The sequence below is a fragment of the Parambassis ranga genome, chromosome 24 (genome assembly GCF_900634625.1).
Source record: "Parambassis ranga chromosome 24, fParRan2.1, whole genome shotgun sequence".
NCBI classification, from domain to species: Eukaryota; Metazoa; Chordata; class Actinopteri; family Ambassidae; genus Parambassis; species Parambassis ranga.
In genome coordinates, this window is record NC_041043.1 from 4,870,885 (window position 1) to 4,888,921 (window position 18,037).

The 18,037-nt window shown below is 41.8% G+C and overlaps 1 protein-coding gene across 4 annotated transcripts in view; it reads left to right on the forward strand.

Moving 5' to 3' along the window:
* Positions 1-18,037, forward strand: part of utrn (utrophin) — a 145,431-nt gene that overhangs the window by 21,212 nt on the left and 106,182 nt on the right. For all 4 annotated transcript variants that reach the window (XM_028397312.1, XM_028397311.1, XM_028397313.1 and 1 more), the window contains 32 exons: positions 1,148-1,378; positions 2,517-2,698; positions 3,276-3,426; positions 3,719-3,838; positions 3,931-4,032; positions 4,165-4,272; positions 4,374-4,553; positions 4,813-4,976; positions 5,070-5,193; positions 5,272-5,359; positions 5,999-6,243; positions 6,436-6,604; positions 7,596-7,723; positions 9,072-9,209; positions 9,316-9,429; positions 9,585-9,740; positions 9,981-10,151; positions 10,271-10,462; positions 11,063-11,197; positions 12,212-12,361; positions 12,851-13,012; positions 13,277-13,408; positions 13,516-13,689; positions 13,893-14,048; positions 14,190-14,360; positions 14,801-14,980; positions 15,425-15,553; positions 16,332-16,502; positions 16,582-16,626; positions 16,825-16,989; positions 17,589-17,723; positions 17,866-17,958. In XM_028397312.1, the coding sequence (XP_028253113.1) occupies positions 1,148-1,378; positions 2,517-2,698; positions 3,276-3,426; positions 3,719-3,838; positions 3,931-4,032; positions 4,165-4,272; positions 4,374-4,553; positions 4,813-4,976; positions 5,070-5,193; positions 5,272-5,359; positions 5,999-6,243; positions 6,436-6,604; positions 7,596-7,723; positions 9,072-9,209; positions 9,316-9,429; positions 9,585-9,740; positions 9,981-10,151; positions 10,271-10,462; positions 11,063-11,197; positions 12,212-12,361; positions 12,851-13,012; positions 13,277-13,408; positions 13,516-13,689; positions 13,893-14,048; positions 14,190-14,360; positions 14,801-14,980; positions 15,425-15,553; positions 16,332-16,502; positions 16,582-16,626; positions 16,825-16,989; positions 17,589-17,723; positions 17,866-17,958 (4,761 nt within the window). The remainder of the gene's footprint in view (positions 1-1,147; positions 1,379-2,516; positions 2,699-3,275; positions 3,427-3,718; positions 3,839-3,930; positions 4,033-4,164; positions 4,273-4,373; positions 4,554-4,812; positions 4,977-5,069; positions 5,194-5,271; positions 5,360-5,998; positions 6,244-6,435; positions 6,605-7,595; positions 7,724-9,071; positions 9,210-9,315; positions 9,430-9,584; positions 9,741-9,980; positions 10,152-10,270; positions 10,463-11,062; positions 11,198-12,211; positions 12,362-12,850; positions 13,013-13,276; positions 13,409-13,515; positions 13,690-13,892; positions 14,049-14,189; positions 14,361-14,800; positions 14,981-15,424; positions 15,554-16,331; positions 16,503-16,581; positions 16,627-16,824; positions 16,990-17,588; positions 17,724-17,865; positions 17,959-18,037) is intronic.

Genomic DNA, 18,037 nt, shown 5'->3' on the forward strand with positions numbered 1-18,037 from the left:
CGTATGGTTTCCCTCTTTAGTTTTAGGTGTTTTTAATGTTGATTTTGGATACAGTTGCTTTCAGTTTTGATGGTACCTCAAGTTTTAGATGAAGTGCTTATTTCTTTACTACCTTTCATTTGCATGGGTGGGTGCATTGATTAATACACTACATGCTCCACAACTAGAAAAATGATGTATGTAGGAGCTGAGTAGAGCAAATCATCTGGTGATAATAAAGTGTTCTGTTCAGTCTGACCACAGGTATTTTACAGCCATTCAAGTCAATAAATAGACCAAGGCTGCACTCTCCCTCTCTCGTCTTTATTTCTCTCCCTAGTTGCTCTGTCTGAGCCGGCCCACACTGGTGCACTACTTTTGTGACTTATTCTAAAATGCCCAAAAGGTCACTGAATATTTTCAGCAGGTGACCTTTCTTGAATTTGCTGCATAGACGTTACCACTGTATAAATTCAGCCAGGGAAACAAAGGTCTGTTTGACTCGTTACTGTACCAGGCCCTCCACACCCATTAACATTTCTCTCATCTTTGACTTGGTGTGCCACTGCAGAGATTTTATCTCCAGACTGATTTGTTGAGCTCAGTCAAGCTTTTTCCTTTACACAACCTTGGAGAAACCTACTTGTGCTTTTTGTAATTGAAAGTGGAAAGCACTTTTTGTCTGGTTGCAGTCATGTCCTCATATTTCTTTTTGAGGCTGTACCATTCATCTCTGTGACTAAACACCCTCTTTTATCCTGGTTTCCGCTGTGCTTCAAAATTAATGCTAATCCTAAAATTAGGATTGACCTGCCCAGAGTACCAGGGTCGCCACATCGCATCCCCTAATAGACCTTGCAGTTGTTGTTTTTTTTTCTTAAGCCTGTGTGCTCTTAAGCAGCACAGCCCCTCTGTTAAATGTCTGGGTCTATTTTAAAACTTGCCAGCCGATGTGCGTTGTTGAAATTCAGACACTCAAAGGACAAATGGAGGTTTTGGCATGGCAGTATCGCAGAGGCATTATTGTCTTAAGACGTTTTCAGTTGTGTTGATGTGAAACCTTGGTAAATTAAAAACTTCTTGTTCAATTCTATTGACCTAATAATACAGTAATAATAAGATAATATTTACATACAGTTTAGATTTCATCAATTACCTTGTTTCCTAGAATGTGCAGATGGAGGAAGCAGGAAGCAGCCCCAGGCCAGAAACCCCCAGCACCCTGACCGAGACAGAGGGTGAGATGGAGGGTAGCCTGCTGGAGGTGGATCTCGACAGCTACCAGACAACATTAGAAGAGGTTTTGACCTGGCTGCTGTCCGCCGAGGATGCTCTACACATTCAGGATGAGGTGTCAGACGATGTGGAAGAAGTCAAAGAGCAGTTTCACACACATGAGGTAGGAAGAGAGTTCCAACAATAAAAAAAAAAACTTGTGACAATCCCCCTGTCATCAAGAGTTCTATGGGTAATGCTGAACATGCAGTTTGGAAAGAGATGTCATATTCAGAGACAGCATTTTTTGGACAACTACATGTATGTTATATTATGCGCATTCTACAAGCTGTCACCCTTCATGGAGATTGAAGACAGTATCCCACAGATAGAGGCCTCCCACAGCCAGCAGTACATGCTCTGTACATGTTGGGAATGCCAGGAATTCTGCTGAGAACAGTGGTGCACAGCTTTCTGTGGTGCCCGGGCTCAGAGCTTACTTTGCCTGCTTGACAAGGCGTAGTTGCGAGATTTGTGTGCATGTGTGTAAAGGGGCTTTGGCTGGATTCCCTTGGCTGATATGTGAATATTTGTAAAGTTGAATGTCTGGAATCCAGGTCAAAGCAGAAAGCTGGTAGTGAGATGGAGAGCAACAAGATCCAAAGCCTCTTTAACAGCCTAACGGCCTTTTTCAGGAGGTCTGACAAATCAATCCAGTTTGTTTCAGCCTTGTTGTTCCCCTACTTACTCCAGTTTTTCCAGCAAAGCCTGGGCAAAAACAAAGTGCTCAGAGGTGCAGTCAGAAATGCTTGCCGGTACTCACTCAGAGAGTTCACAGAAAAAGACATAATGTGCATCACAATACTACAATATGGTGCAGACAGTTATTTAGAAAGCAGATGAAAATTGTTCTTGTTTCTTATTGAAGCTTTTTTTCTTCTTCATCCAATTGGCCTTTTTCCCACTTGACAGCCCACCCTTCAGTTTGTGCTTGCAGCCTTGTCTGATGGTTGCTACAGCAACAGTTGCAAACACAAGGGTGCAGAATTGATGCCCAGTGCTTCTACAGGGTGTTATACCTAAAACATATCCAGATGTTTGCATGTAAATGCCAAGTGCTATCATGGAGCTTCAGATTATAGAGGACTTATTAGTAGGCCTCCATGCTAGAAGAAAAAGAACAGTCATATTTTCAGGGTATTAAAGTGTGTGTAGTTTCTTTCTTTGCAGTCCTGTTTTTTATGTTTTAAGATAAGCTCGTTATTGACAGAGAGTTGCAGTAAGTTTCTCATCATCATTGCTTACTCCTGTCTCCTCTTAAGGCCTTTATGATGGAGCTGACAGCACATCAGAGCAGTGTGGGCAATGTGCTGCAAGCGGGTAACCAACTGATCGCCCAGGGCAACCTGACAGAGGAGGAAGAGGATGAAATCCGGGAGCAGATGAGCCTTCTTAACTCCCGCTGGGAGAGCCTCAGAGTAGCCAGCATGGACCGACAGGCTAGGTAAAAACACACAGGCACACACACACACACCAGCTTTAGACCTATAGAGATTAATTTTGTTCTTTTGTTCTTTTTTAAGTCTTTTGCTGATTTATGTTTGAAAAAAAAACATTTGTACAAAAATTCTTCTAAAAACAAGAAGATATTTATAGATGATTTTTTTGTGAAGTCCTACCCATGGAGGCCACTTCTCTTTCACCATTACTCTTGATCTTAGAAATGTATGAGTTTGTCCTGGGAAGAAAGCACAGGGCTGCTAAGGTGATATGCCTTGAACCTTCCAAGACCTAACAAGTCTAAGTCTGAGTAAAACACACGCAGCTTCACAGTTGTTCATAAATAATATTTATGAAATTTGCTACAGTTTGTATTGACATTGATTTAAAGCTCTTGTTTTTCCTTGTGTTATGTCAACAGGGTTACTCATTCCATTGTTTGTACTATAGTGTTGCACCATTTATTAAAGAATGAGCAGACTGTTTCACCTTAAAGTTATATAAATGATGGCTCTCATGTCCTTTCATCCTACTCATGCCCCCCTTACTATCTGTCTGTCCTTAACTGTCTCTCTCTCCAGGCTCCATGAAGTCCTGATGGATCTTCAACAACAGCAGTTACAGCAGCTTTCTGATTGGTTGACACTGACCGAGGAGCGAATCAGGAGGATAGAGACAGACCCAGCAGCTAAAGACATGGAGGCCTACAAAGAACAGATAGAGCAGCACAAAGTGAGTATGCTTTTAATTCACACTTCAAGCCAATTAATTCAATGAGCAGTGGGTATATGTGTCCTTTTTTCCTATGTTTATCCAAATTGATGTGATACATAACGCTTTGATTTAGATTATCACAGTCTCGTTGCACTCTCCTGAAACTGACTAGTCTTGTGATACCAGTGTCACATGTTTTATATTGCATTTTCATGACTCATGCACTGTCTCCATGTGGTCATCATGAAACTGTTACTCATCTAAGTTAATGGATAATATGTGACCATGATACATTTGTGTTTCTGCACAGGTACTCCAAAATGACTTAGAGGCAGAGCAGGTAAAGGTGAACTCTCTGACACACATGGTGGTCGTGGTGGATGAGAACAGCGGTGAGACTGCCACTGCTGCCCTGGAGGAGCAATTACAAGTAAGATAATCTCGGTGTCTATGAACATTTTGTGAAAATGAGATCTGTCATGGAGGTGCTGCTTATACATTTAAAATTATTCTTGCTTTCAGTCTTTGGGTGAGCGCTGGGCAGCAGTGTGCCGGTGGACAGAAGAACGGTGGCACAAGCTGCAGGAAGTCTTTATGGTTTGGCAACAGCTTCTGTCGGACCAGGTAAGACGTTTACCCTTATACAGCGCAGTCACTTTTTCTTGTACATAGAACATTGGTCTCCTCTTAACATTAAGTTTTGTAATACTTGCTAAGTGAATAGAAGTCAAAGCCATTTTCTTTCATCTTTTGCAGAGCTTGTTTCAAGCATGGCTGGCTGAAAAAGAAGAGGCCTTGAGTGAAGTACAGACAAGCAATTTTAAAGACTCCGGTGAAATCAATACTAATGTGCGCAGACTAGCCGTAAGTAGCAGTTGGGAGCCTATTCTTAGAAGTTGCTGTGCTCTGGATGATTTTTTAAATTATTAATTTCATTTGATTTTTTTTTAAATTCACCTTTCAAGATTTTAAAGGAAGACATGGAAAAAAAGAGGAGGACTCTGGACAAATTGTCTGATGCAGGACAGGATGTGATACAGCTGCTGCGAAGTGCCGAGGCAGGAGCTAAGATTGAGACAGACACAGAGGAGCTGGCCCATAGATGGGACAATCTTGTGCAGAAGCTGGAGGATTCCTCGTTTCAGGTGCATGTTGCGTATTTACTTGTGCTTTAGAAGGGGTGCATTAAATATCCACAACTATATTTAAGCATAATTATTGTTCTACTTGTGCGTATGGGTTATTTTGGTTTTAACAGAGGTGAGGTGAAAGCTGAAAGCTAAGTTAGGTTGAACATGGTCCATTGGTCGCTATTCATATCTGTAGTTTAATAAGAAAAATGGTTTGTATTATGCTTATGATTTGTTGGTGGATTCTGTTAATCCCATTTTCACTGATGGTCAGGTAATGGAAGCTGTGACGGATGCTGGGATGACCCAGGTGGAAGAACAGGTTGTCGTGGATACAGTTGCTGTGGCTACAGCTGCATCGAGTGCTGATCAAGAGTTGGCTCCACCTGCTCCCCCTAAGAAACGATTAGTGGAGACTGATGCAGAACTCAGAAGAATGTAAAAATACAATCAGCTAAGTTTAAGAATAAACTTAAACTAAACTAAACACACATAGACACACTGATGCACATTTTTTGTTTGGTTCTGCAGGTTTGAAAATAAAGTTTCTGACCTGTTAACCTGGATTAAAACATGGAAGACCGCTGCTCAGGCACTGGCATCCACACATCCTGAGACAACACCCGGCGACTCAGACCTCCAGGAGAACCTAAAGGTAAACCTGCAACTGGTACTGCTTAAAACAGTTTAACTTAAAGCCACACCCTAAATATGTGTTTAATGGTCGCTTTAGGTTTTGGAGTCTGAACTTACAGCAAAGGAAGCCACAGTCAGTCAGGTGATTCAGGAGGGACGAGGCCTAATGGACCAGCTGGAGAGAGGTATTAAAAGCAGATTTTCCTCATATTATAATAAATATTATAATTATATTATATGGTTTATATTGGTTTATTATATTATAATAAACCAAAATATATTATAAACAAAGCATCCATGTTCTGTCAAACATGTTCCTAAGTGTGTTAACATACAGACACGTATTTATTGTACTGAAGCAGCTCTTCACTACTGGCTTAAACAAAAATCTTCCATTTTTCAGTTTAAGTGTTTGTCTCCAAGGGTTTAACTACTGTTCTGCAGCTGCTTGGTATTTTCTGGGCATTTACGAGTCTACAGTTATTCCACTCTAAATGCCAGTAATCTAAAAGTGTGTTTATGCGTGTTTGTGGAAGGTGCAGTAAAAAAATATGTCAGCCTGCAAGGTTGCTGTTGATGTAAGTGCTCAGTGCTTACACTGTAATGGAGGCAGTAAGTTAGAGTTAGAGTTAGCTTAATGAAACACCAAACTTTAATTGAAATTAATTTTGTTTGTTCTGTTATATCTACTCTAAATCATCTGACGTCTATCCTGTTCTTAACCATTATTGTGATTAAACTCACTGGGGTAGCCCACATCAAACTTGGTGATGTTTGCTGTCTGATGAATTATTTGTGGACGTCTTTTTGTTGTCTTTCTGTAGAAGCAGTGTGTGGGGACTTGGTCAGGACAAACATAGACCTGGTCCAGACTGAGTGGGATGCCTGTGCAAGGGAACTGCAGGCAGCCCGTGAGCGTGTTCACACTCAGGCACAGGTCAGAGCAGTGTCTGGAGAACTTGGAGACTTGGACCAGATGTTGGAAGAACAGGACCAGTGGCTGGACTCGACCTCAGCTGTGGAAAAATGCAATGAGGACAAGCTGCGAAACCTGAGTGGAGCATGTCAGGTAAGATTCTGTCTTACCTGAGAGTTGAAACACTGTAAAGCTTTTATAAATGATATTTTTAAATTATGTTGCTCTCATGGCAGGTCTTTGGGTCAGTCATTATTTGCTTTTAGCTGGCTTAGTATCTTTGCTTTGTGGACATGTTCCATTGTAACCCCTCATTCCAATCTCATTGAAACTTTTGTTCTTTAGTCCCGACTTGTTCAGGTCACCACCTTCAGTCCACGACTGGAGCAGCTGTCAGTAGAGGTGGCATCACTGGGAGCCGTGCCCTCTCTGAAAGACAACATGGTGGTGGTGTCGGCACATCATGCCTCCACACTGCAGCAGCTACAGAACAAAGAACAAGAAGTCAACAAAGGTACACTTAGACAAAATTTAACAAAGCAGAAGAATCTTCAAGATTAAGATTTTAGCCTCACTGTTTGTCTAAACATACTAATGGTTTAAATTTCCAAGGAAACCAAAGGAGTTATAACTGAGATCAGCTTAGAGCTTAGTCCCACAAGGGCTGCGTAAGTTTGACATCAGCTTTTTTATGAATCCTTGGCTGGTGACAAGATGTTGTCCTTATATGGACTCCAGAAGCTCACGGAGCTGCGAGTGTGTATGTGAGCAGTTGTGCATATTAAGATCATTAGTCTATGCCAACTCTGTTTCTACCTGAGGACGTGACTTGGTGCAGGCCTAAAGAAATCAGTCACTGCTTTACCTCTGGAATTTATGTGTGCTAATCTTGGCCAGAAAATGAGTCCGTAAAGGGAGACGCTCTGAAACATCAGTGCGTATGCCTGTCTGTTTTACTGTCCCTCTTGGGCTTTATGACTCTGATGATTTGGATAAGAGCCAATAAAAACTATTTTGTTTCTGCTTGAAGGCGGTTTGCTCCTTGCTGGGGCCTCTCAGGCATCACACACACGTCCCTTACTCCACAGTTACACTCCATGTCTTCTTTTAGTGTGTATAAACATAAGTCAGATTATGTAAGTATTGAATCACCTGTATTTTACAGACAGACTTAAAGAGAAATGGGAATAAAAGGAAACTATGTCTTTAGTTGTGACTAATCTGTGACAGTGTAACTTGTTGCATACAGTGTTAGTAGTATTCACAACCTGGTGAGGATGCTTAGGTTATTGTGACAAACACGCTGTGATGTCAAACATCTGGGAACTTCAGGCAGCATGGAAAACACACACTTGCCTATATATAAACACATAGGGGAAATCCTAAACCAGAACACTGCCCCCTTGTGGCAGAAAATCTGATGCCTGAGACCCATTGCACAAGTTGCAACAACTTAACATAATCCTGTATTGATCTTTTCCCCCCTCTTCTTTGTCTTATTCCAGCGCTGGCTAGTCTCGAAGCTACCCAGGTGACACAGTGTCCCGTGGAGGGTCTAGAGGCCCGAATGGCCACTCTAAGAGAAGGCATAGTGGACTTACCAACAACAGAGCAGGCAGTGGAGCGAGCACAGGTGAGACCCCCTATGGAATACAACTTTATATCACATTCATTTGAATGCAGATATCCTGTTTACTGACTAGATGGTATAAAAGACGCAGCTATAGCAAATCACCAATTTTGTAACTTTGGAGGTTGGCATTTTTTATAAGGATTTGCTTGTACCATTCTGTTAATATGCAAAATAAATGAACAAGTAAATGTTTACCAAAGCAATAATTAAAATAAGTAACAGTTTAAAATCACTGTTGAGGGCTTATAAAGAGTTGCCCTTTGTCTCATCTTGACATGTTTTGTTATGCATTTGGTAAAAACGTAGGTAAAAACGGACTTGCACGTTTGTTGTTTTGAAATAGCGGGAGAATGTAGATGATAACATAATAATGTGCTCTTTCACCTCTTAGATGGCAGGATTTCATTCTCCACTATCTCTTTGTTGGTGTCCGTGTACTTGTATGTACAGTATATCAGTGTGACTGGTAATCTTTGCTTGCTGCTGTCATTCCTTTTTCCTCCAGTACACAATAGGCTTCTTTATCAATCAGTCACTTCCCTTTGCACTGTATTAAACCATTGTGAATGAGAGAAAAAGGGTGTGTGTGTTCATGCCTGTGTGTTTTTAGATGTAGTTTTGGTATGTTGTTGTGTTTCGTTTGTGTTACTGCATGTGCTTGTCTGCTCCACCTCTTCCATCCTTCAGTGGAGGAATGTGGCTTAGTCTGCGCTCTTGTTATCATGGTAGATAGGGCACGGTGCCGGAGAGGGGAGGGAAAGTGAGGCTGGGATGTGGCACATTCTGGGCAGCGTGCCCATGCATGCAACACAAGAGTTCCAAACAGCTCAGTGTGGAGCCGCTGAACCTGTCAGTCAGCCTGACAACCTCAACATACAATACAATGACAGCATCTCTGAGTTCAGTTAGCAATTAGCCTAATGAGAGAAGGTGATAATTATCTTACTAGCTCAGTATTGTTTCTGTCTGTTTAAATGAATTCAACAAACACAAATCTAAATTGTGTTAATAGATAATGTGAGCAAAGATGATTGATAGCTTCACACATGCAATTATAAAAGATGAAAAATAGGGACAAATATACCCACAGCATGCTTTATAGGCTGTCAGAATGCATGTTGGCATGCTTTTTTATACCCTTTATCAAAATGGAGATGACGGACACAAATGTTTAAAGAACCCTTTTTCACACTAGCCAGCCTCATTCAGTCAGAGCGATTAGCAACCACTTGTCAGGTTCTCACCAATGGGATGACTCATAGTTAAACATGAGGTTGAGAAGTTTACTGTTACTTTAAACATACAGCTTGGACATGTCATCTTAAGCCTGGACTCTTGTTCACCTCAGGGCCTGTGTCTGGAGATCGAACAAACGCAGCAAGCCTCTGATCCAGCGGAACTACAAAAATGGAGTCAGCTCTCGTCAAGGGCCCGTGAGGAGCTGGGCACAATTAAGTGCATTTTGGGTAGCATGAAGGACAATCAGGTAGTGTAGCTGTAATTATCCATGCAGAAACCCGGCACACATTTTTCTCTCTTATTTGAATTGTGAGTGTCGTGCATGGAGAGCTTTACAGTAGTGCTGTGTTTAGGTACGTCTGGAGCAAGTGGAACGTTGGTTGGATGCGGTTCAGGAACTTTTGTCTCGGGATGCCACAGGGTTAAGCGACACAGAGAATCTACAGGAGGAGCTTAACCAGTGCAAGGTGAGGGAAACATGAAAACACTGGATGTTATTTTATGCAACATTAATTCTGTAAGAAACTATTGATTTCATTTTCATGCCTAGGTCTCAGTTGTTAATGACTGAAATGAGATTTTGCCTCATGCCTTAAGATCCCATTCATTTTCTGATAACCAGGAGTACGTGAATGAGATGGACTTAGTGGAAGGTTCATTGAAGCAGATGGGAGAGAATGTGAGTGCTGTGCAGGCGTCAGCAGTCCCAGGACTGGCCAAGTGGGGGCAGGATAAGTTGGATGAGTGCCGGAGCAAGTGGGCCACGCTCAGCAAGCAGGTAAATATTAAACGTTTTTTCTCTATGCTTCCTTTATTTAATGTTTACTTTTTCGTGCATATTTGTGTCCCAGGTTTATTTCACAGTATGTCTATGTTTAACATCACAACTCTGTCTGTAAATACACTCAGTCTAAAAACCATGCTACATATATCTGGGGTAAATGTTTTCAAAAATGTAGTCTTTCTTAATTGATTGTGGTCTTTCATTTATAAACCAATTCTGTGTTTTTCCTTCTAGCTGCTGAGCCATCAGGAGCGTGTGGCAGAGAGTCAGGAGAAGCAGGTGAATCTGAGGAAAGACCTGGCAGAGATGCAGGAATGGATGGCCCAAGTCGACGAGGAGTTTCTCATGAGGGACTTTGAGTACAAGAGTCCTGAGGAGTTAGAAGCATCGCTGGAGGAGATGAAGGTGGGGGTGGCTATAACCCAAGCTAGAACACTTTCCATGGGATAATATGAGGATAGTTGTTGTGCACTTATTTTGTGTTTGGGTATCATTTCCATCATCTCATGTGTTCTCTCTCACAGCGGGCTAAAGAGGATGTGTTGCAGAAGGAGGTGAAGGTAAAGATCCTGAAAGACAGCATCAACATGATGGTGTCCCGAACATCACCCTCTGGTGGAGGCAGTGGACATGAGCTGACCTCAGAGCTAGAAAGGGTACTGGCCAACTACCACAAGCTCTGTGATCGGCTCAAGAGCAAGTGTCACACCCTGGAGGTAATGTTTTTCTGTTCTGGCTGTACAAGTTTCACAATGCGTAACTTTAGATTATATGTATGATTAGTAGTATATATTTCCAGACCAACTGCCATGCCACATAATAACATTAAAAATAATGTTTGTTTATGCATCAGAGGCCCAATTCATCCATCAGCTTACACCTTTTTTAAGTCACTTTATGCAAAGTGTTGTGTCTTGGGCTCTTTTTTGTTAATTTTCATGCGGAGAACAGGAGAAGCTTGAAGGGGAATGTTTGTAATTCTGCTATTCAGAGCTAATCTGTGAGTGTAAAGTTTTAGTTTGGGGCACTTTTTTTGATTATCATCCCCTAGACTCTGCAGGGTAAATGTCAGACATGTTGCTGTCACTGAATTGTGCTTATATACTCTTTGCCTGAAGTCCATTAGTCATCGCCTCCTCTTTTTCCTTAGAGTGTCGCTGGCTAGTTTAAGTATGAGTATGTTTTTATGTAAATATGCACAGTGAAGTGTTTTTTAAGGTTGTAAATAAGGGCACACTTAATGGGGCTGTCACTTCCCAGTAACATCATATGCAACATTAGTAATGCTTCATGTGTGTTTTGGGTGTACTGTGCAGGAGGTTTGGTCTTGTTGGATGGAGCTGCTTCAGTACCTGGACATGGAGCAGAACTGGCTCAACACTCTGCAGGAGAAGGTCGAAGCTATGGAGAACCTACCAGAGAGCACTGAGGCTGTTAATGAAGCTTTGGAGGTACACAATCAACACAGACATGTCACAAATAGACAATCAGAAGTCAGATTTCTGGCTTGGAAAGTGTAGTGAAATATACTGTTTGTGTATCTCATTGTATCAGATGGACACAAAGTGCTCTCCAACAAAACATCTGGGTTTTCTAATGAATTTATACCAACACAGTAAAAAACTATATTTCACAAACTAATCAATCCATTTCTTGTGTAATTAAATGTTAATAACCTCATTTGTCTTTCATTTGTCTTCCAAATTTCTTTTGCTTGCTCTGCTGCTATATCTGTACATTGCCTGCAGCACAACTGTCACAGTCACTTTAATCACAATGCTGCTTCTGTAACATCGGATAGTGATGCAGGAAATTGAAGACCCTTGAAGACAATGTTTCCCCTCCTTATCTGTGTCCTTATGTGTTTTGCCTCTTTTTTTCTCCCCCCCCCCACAAGTCCTCCTCCTCCTCCTCTCTCTCTCTCTCTGTCTCTCTGTCTGTCTCTTTATTTGTCTGAACCGTGTTCTCTCACCCATCATACTTCCCACCCTCCCTGTTTCCTAATCAGACTCACCCCTCTGGAGAGGGGCGTCGCTCTCTCTGTCCATTACCTCCGGGAAGAAAAAGGACATTTAATGACCCTACATAAACAATGACTGTTGCAGCTAAACTAGTGCTGTCACTCTACAAGCGCACTCTCTCACTCGCCTCTCCTTTCTCATTCAGTTATCATCTTTTGTTTGGTTTGCTTCTATCTGACACACCCAGCCTAGCAATTTCTGCATCTGCACTCCATCTGTTTGCTCAGCTTTTTTCATGCACACACACTTAGTTACTGGATTTTATTTTTCCCCTCTGATGCAACTTTCTTGATCTTTGTTGTCGCTTCATCACAGGATTGCTTTATTGATATTTGGGAATCTTACTTCCTCATGCTCACTTCCTTTTATTCCCTCTTTGCCTGATTTCATCTGATTAGTCCCCCACTCATTTACCATTTTCTCCATCTCTTCACTCACCACCAGTCTTTAGAGAGCGCGCTTCGCCACCCCGGGGACAACCGGACGCAAATCAGAGAGCTGGGTCAGACACTGATAGATGGAGGAATACTTGATGAACTCATTAGTGAAAAACTAGAGGCCTTCAATTCCCGCTACGAGCAACTCAACCACCAGGTCAGGACCTTGTCTTTGTGCATGTGTGTGCATACTTTTTCTTTAGTCATGTTAAATCTTTATACCTGTGCATGTCATTTTAGTGAAGGAATTTGTATCTACTATTACGGTATTTGTTGCAGCTATGACCTGGCTGATTTTTCATAAAACATATCTATAGGCTGTAGAGATAAACATGTAAACAGCTAGAGTATTCATTTGTCAGCTGACCTTTGATATGTGTCCCTACTTTAGTGTCCATCATAATTAAAAAAGTGTGCCTCTTACTTATGGTCACATCTAATTAACAACAATAGAAACAATGTGTTCCAATTGGGCTGTTAACATCACTAACCGTAATGGTTAAAAATAATACACATCTCTGCTATTATATTCCATTTGTTTTCAAATATTGGTGGAGGGTCAGTAAGGAATAGTTGAGTAAAACATTAAAATCTCTTGTCTGTGAAACATTAAAACCCATGACTTGCTTTCCGTGTCCTCATTCAGGCGGTGAACCGGCAGATTAGCCTTGAGCAGCAGCTGCAGACATTGAAGGAGAACGAACAGGCGCTCCAAACGCTGCAGGAATCTCTGAGCCAGCTGGACCACACACTCACCTCCTACCTCACTGATCGCATAGACGCCTTCCAGCTCCCACAAGAGGCGCAGGTACGTCACACATGAATACAACACCCATGTATGCTGGGAGAGACTCACCAAACAAGGTGTGACACCTGAGAAGTCTCCAAGCCTGAAAGCCTTTCTCTCTGCCATGGCCGCAATAAATGCTGTTTATTATTTCCTATATAAATATGCCACAATACATGCTTAAAATGTCATTTACTTGAATGTTAATGGTAATGGGAAAGATGTAATGAATGCAATAAAGTGGCCTCATGATGGTGCATGTCCTCTCTTTCATATTTATTTTAGACTATTGGAGCGGAAATTGCAGCCCACGAGGTGACTGTGGAAGAGATGAGGAGAAGAAATGTGGTCAACCTGCCTCCTCCCACCACTGACGGCAAAGCTCCCCGTGGTGGGACCATGCTCGATCAGCTGCAGGTAACACTGACTCCTACTGGTCAATGGAAGGAATTGCTTTCTCCTCCTGGTCTGTGCTGTGATGGACAGATCACAACTTTTTAACCCTTTTTTATTGCTCTGTACAGAGAAAGCTGAGGGAGATCTCCACAAAGTACCAGCTCTTCCAGAAGCCTGCTAACTTTGAGCAGCGCATGTTGGATTGTAAGAGGGTCCTGGATGGTGCCAAAGCTGAGCTGCACATCCTGGACGTCAAAGATGTGGAACCAGAAAAGATCCAGTCCCACCTCAATGGTTGTATGGTGAGAGATGGACCTGATATCTTTGTCAAATATCAGCTGTAGCCTAATTTTCCCAGAAATGTAACTCCATGTCACAGCATCTGTTTCTGTATTTGTGGGTGCTAAATCGCACAGATGAGATCCGGCTTTACTTAATACATAAACCAAAATCTCTGTCATCCTACAGTAAGCTAAGTATTTAATGTCTTTTTTCTGCTGTGTAGAAATTGTACAAGTTGCTGAGTGAGGTGAAGCTGGAGGTGGAGACTGTGATAAAAACAGGTCGCCAGATTGTGCAGAAACAGCAGACGGAGAACCCCAAGGCCATGGACGAACAGCTTACTGCTCTCAAACTGCTTTACAATGACCTGGGGGCACAGGTAACTCATATTTTGTGGATTTCTTTTGAAGTAAATGAATACTTCTTGTTCTTCTTATGTTGAATTATAGACGATGTTAAGTATTTCTGACATAGCTCTGGGGCCTTTTTAACACTCTTTTTGTTTTGTCTGTCTTCACAGGTAACAGAGGGCAAACAAGACTTGGAAAAAGCTCTGTCTCTATCTCAGAAGTTCCAGAAGGAGAGTGCTGCCCTGCAGGAGTGGCTGAGCACAAATGAGACCCAGCTCCAGCAGAAGAACAGCTGTGGAGACATGCCTGCTGACATTGATGCTGAGATTGCCTGGGCTAATGTGAGTCATACTATCAAACAAATTAATGAAAAATATGGTAAGCAACTATAAAAGTTCAGATAATGTGTTTTAAACAGTTTTTCACACCAAACCAAACTCAGGACTGAATCCAAGTACTTTTGTCTCCTGCCAGCAGATGGAGCACAGGACTAGTTTTGTTGCTCCTGAAAACACACATCTATTTCTGGTTCTAATGCTTTTCTGTATACATTCACAGTCCAAAAAATGTCTCTAAACCAAATTCTATGAAAACAACTAAAAGTTTTATGATTTTCCATGTTGAACGTGTTTGTAAACATCTCTGCAACATTGTGTATTCCGTTGAATATGTGATTAACGCAAAGCAACGCTGTGTGAGATAAATCTTTATCGGACATCGCAATAAATTCCTGAAACGTGAGCCTATTTATTGCACTGTGTGTGTTTGGTTGCTCTACCAGGGCCTGCTGAAAGAGTCTGAGCGTCGGAAGGTGGAGCTGTCCAACCTGATGGAGACCAGTGCTGGTCTGCAGACTCTGGTGGAGGGCAGTGAGGCTCAGCTTGAGGACAAACTCTGTGGCCTCAATGAAGCCTGGGGCCAAGTCCGCACCTTGACCGAAGACTGGCTTAGTGCTGTCCTGGTGAGTGCACAAAACATTAAGTAAAATAAAAAGTTCCTGTTATGTTTTTTTTTTTTTACTTGTCTTTAATAACGTAAATAAAATCTGTTAATAAATACATTTTATGCCTTTTATACACTACTTTTTTCTACAGTAGTCCTTTTTATAATTCAATTTTTAATCAAATCTATCAAGTATTGTATTTTATAGTTTTTCATCCTCTTTATGGAAATATTGAAAAAATTATTACAGGGTTATTTCCTTTAAAAAAATCTGCAACCCAAATTCTTTTATATTTGAACATAGAAAATTGATAATTCTGCACTGCACCAAGTCAATTGAAATGTCTTCGGTTTTATATGAAGTAAAAAATGAGAACCACAGGAGGTCCTTGAACAGTAATGAATATTTTGATCTTCTAAAGGAAACTGCTGAGCTCTTATTTGGTTTACCTGTGTGTTGCAGAGTCACCAGAATGAGGTGGAGATATTTGATGAGAACTTGGCTCACATCAGCACCTGGCTTTACCAGACACAGATCCATCTGGATGAGGCTGAGCGGCTGGCTCCTGCAGAGAGGGAGAATGTGGTAAAAGTAAGCCAGAGTGAGATATTACATTGTAAGGCAAAAAAAAGAGTACAGACAAAGTGGAGCCCTAATCCATCAATACAGAACCCCAGGTGAAGTCAGGTTGCTGCCCTATCTTTTTCCACACTGTCATTACAAAATTTACACTATATCCTTTGACTCAGGTCTGAAAATACGAAATAATTGGCAATGTGTGTACCATAAGAAGCTTAGTAGTATCAAATAGTAGTTTAAAATTGCTCCACAGAAATTACTGCCTTTAGCAAGGTAATGCATTCTGCTAAAATCCATCAAGGATTACTGCATGTGATATGGAAAGATTTTAATGCATTTTCACATGAGAGGATTAGCTTTGTCTACTCTTGCAGCAGGAAACCTTTGTACTCGGTTAAGGTGGGGATACATATATATTTGGATGCCCTTCTCATCCAAATGGAATAAAGAGGGAGTTAGCGGTAATCAGGGTGGTGGTAAGAGAGAGCTTTGTATGGGTATATTTGAGAAAGGGTGGCAAAATCAAAAAAAAAGGAGGAAAGAAAAGAAGCTAAGCTTTCATGTCAAATAATTTATCTTGCACTTGTGTTAAATTCATAACTTTCCTCTCCCCAACTGAACAACAACTGAAGGTCTCTACTAAATATCAGCTGGTCTCCTGGCCTGCTAACCTTGGTCAATACATGCTGTGCTAAGCTCTCTGGCCTGATCCAAGGCTACTCTGCCATCTTGTCTGAGAGTGACTGATAGCATAAATAGATAAACAGCTGCACTGTGGTCCCTTCCTTAGAGCATGCTGGAGGAGCTGGAGGACATTTGTCTGCGAGTGGACAACGTCAGGGACCAAGCTGTCATCCTAATGACCAGCCGGGGACCCGCCTGTCGAGACGTGGTGGAGCCCAAACTGGCCGAGCTCAACTGTAACTTTGACAAAGTCTCCCAGCACATAAGAACTGCCAAGGTATGTCAGACAGATTTAAGCACAGTGTAAACATTCAGCCTTTGTGTGCACACTAAAATACATCTCTCTCTTTGGGCAGATGATGACCAGTCTGAAGTCAGACAGTGCTGAGATGAATCAGCAGGTAGTGCAATGGGACAAAATCAAATTATATCATGGCAAATCATAAGCAAAAGACTTATACATACATTTCAAACAAGAATACATTTTTAAAGAAAGGCTCAGTTTGGCTGTATGAATTATCACACAGCTGAACAGCCGCTGAATCGGATAAATATATATTTTGATCAGCCTGAGGTTTGTTTATGTCGTTTGCAATCAGGTCGTTCACAGTCAGGACATCCAAGCAAAGAGTCAAAGTCAGGCTCACCCTGCTGAGACGGCAATCCTGAGTGAGGTGAAGAACCTTCAGGCAGAGCTCCAGGACACTCTGAGGGCTCTGCAGGAGTCACAGCAGGACCCAGTGAACATCCTGGATGATGACAAGGTACAGCAGGGTTACATTTCAGTTTAGACCTTTCTGTTTGGGTTTTAAACTTTAAATGTACGCACTTTCAGCAGTCTATGCTTAGAAAAGGCATGAGCAGCAGTGTAATAACAGCTCCATTTCTGGTCAAAGGTTTATAATTTGTAGCAGTTCACCAGAGGAATTTGAAGACATAAAGGAAAACTGCCAGGCCATTCCCTTTTTGAAGTTTTATGAGGTTTTCTATAAAGAATATGCAGAGCTACAGGCTATATAAAGCAGCCAGCTGATAAGACGAGCTTTGATTGGGCGCAGGTCTGGAATTCAATCCATGTTATCAAAGTTTATGACATTAAACATGCTGACAGACCAATCCAAAGCAAGGTCATCGTGTCAGTCAGAGAGCATTTACTTTTAAACACAGCATTTCCTGAGTGTTGTCTACATTGTGTGTAGCCTGAGCAACCCTGCTTTGCTAAACTGTTTTTGTGGCCGTTCAGTTAAAGTTAGATATGCTTGAAAATGTATTTGCGATAGAGAAAACTCTGGCTCCAAATAATTTCTGAATTGCAGGCTCTTCACTTCATTCGACCTTTTTCTCCTCTGTCTCTCTTCACCAGATGGATGAGGAAAAAGCCAGTGTGGAAGACTTGCTGAGAAGAGGAGAAGAGCTGCTGCAACAAACGGACGAGGGCCAGAGGGAGGAGTTGAGACTTCTGCTGCTCCGGCTGCAGAGCCAATGTTCTGCTCACAGGGTAAGATGGATGAAATATGTCTCTATTAGACAGAACTCATTGTGAGAATACGTTGTGTTCTCCCTTAGAAAAACAAAGGTCTCTTTCACATTGTTTTCCTCTGATGCAGTCAGTTTACTGTTTGTGTGTCTGCCTGCTTCAGGAGCTGAAGGTCCTCAAAACCAGGCAGGTGGAAGTCTCTGCAGAGTCATCGTCCTCTCATGCCTTCAGAGAGAAGACCATGTTTTCAGCTGAGGTAAATATGCACACACATGTATACAGAAAGGTGCTGGAGGCAGTGGAGGGATACAAATACAGTGGAGACCATAATAATC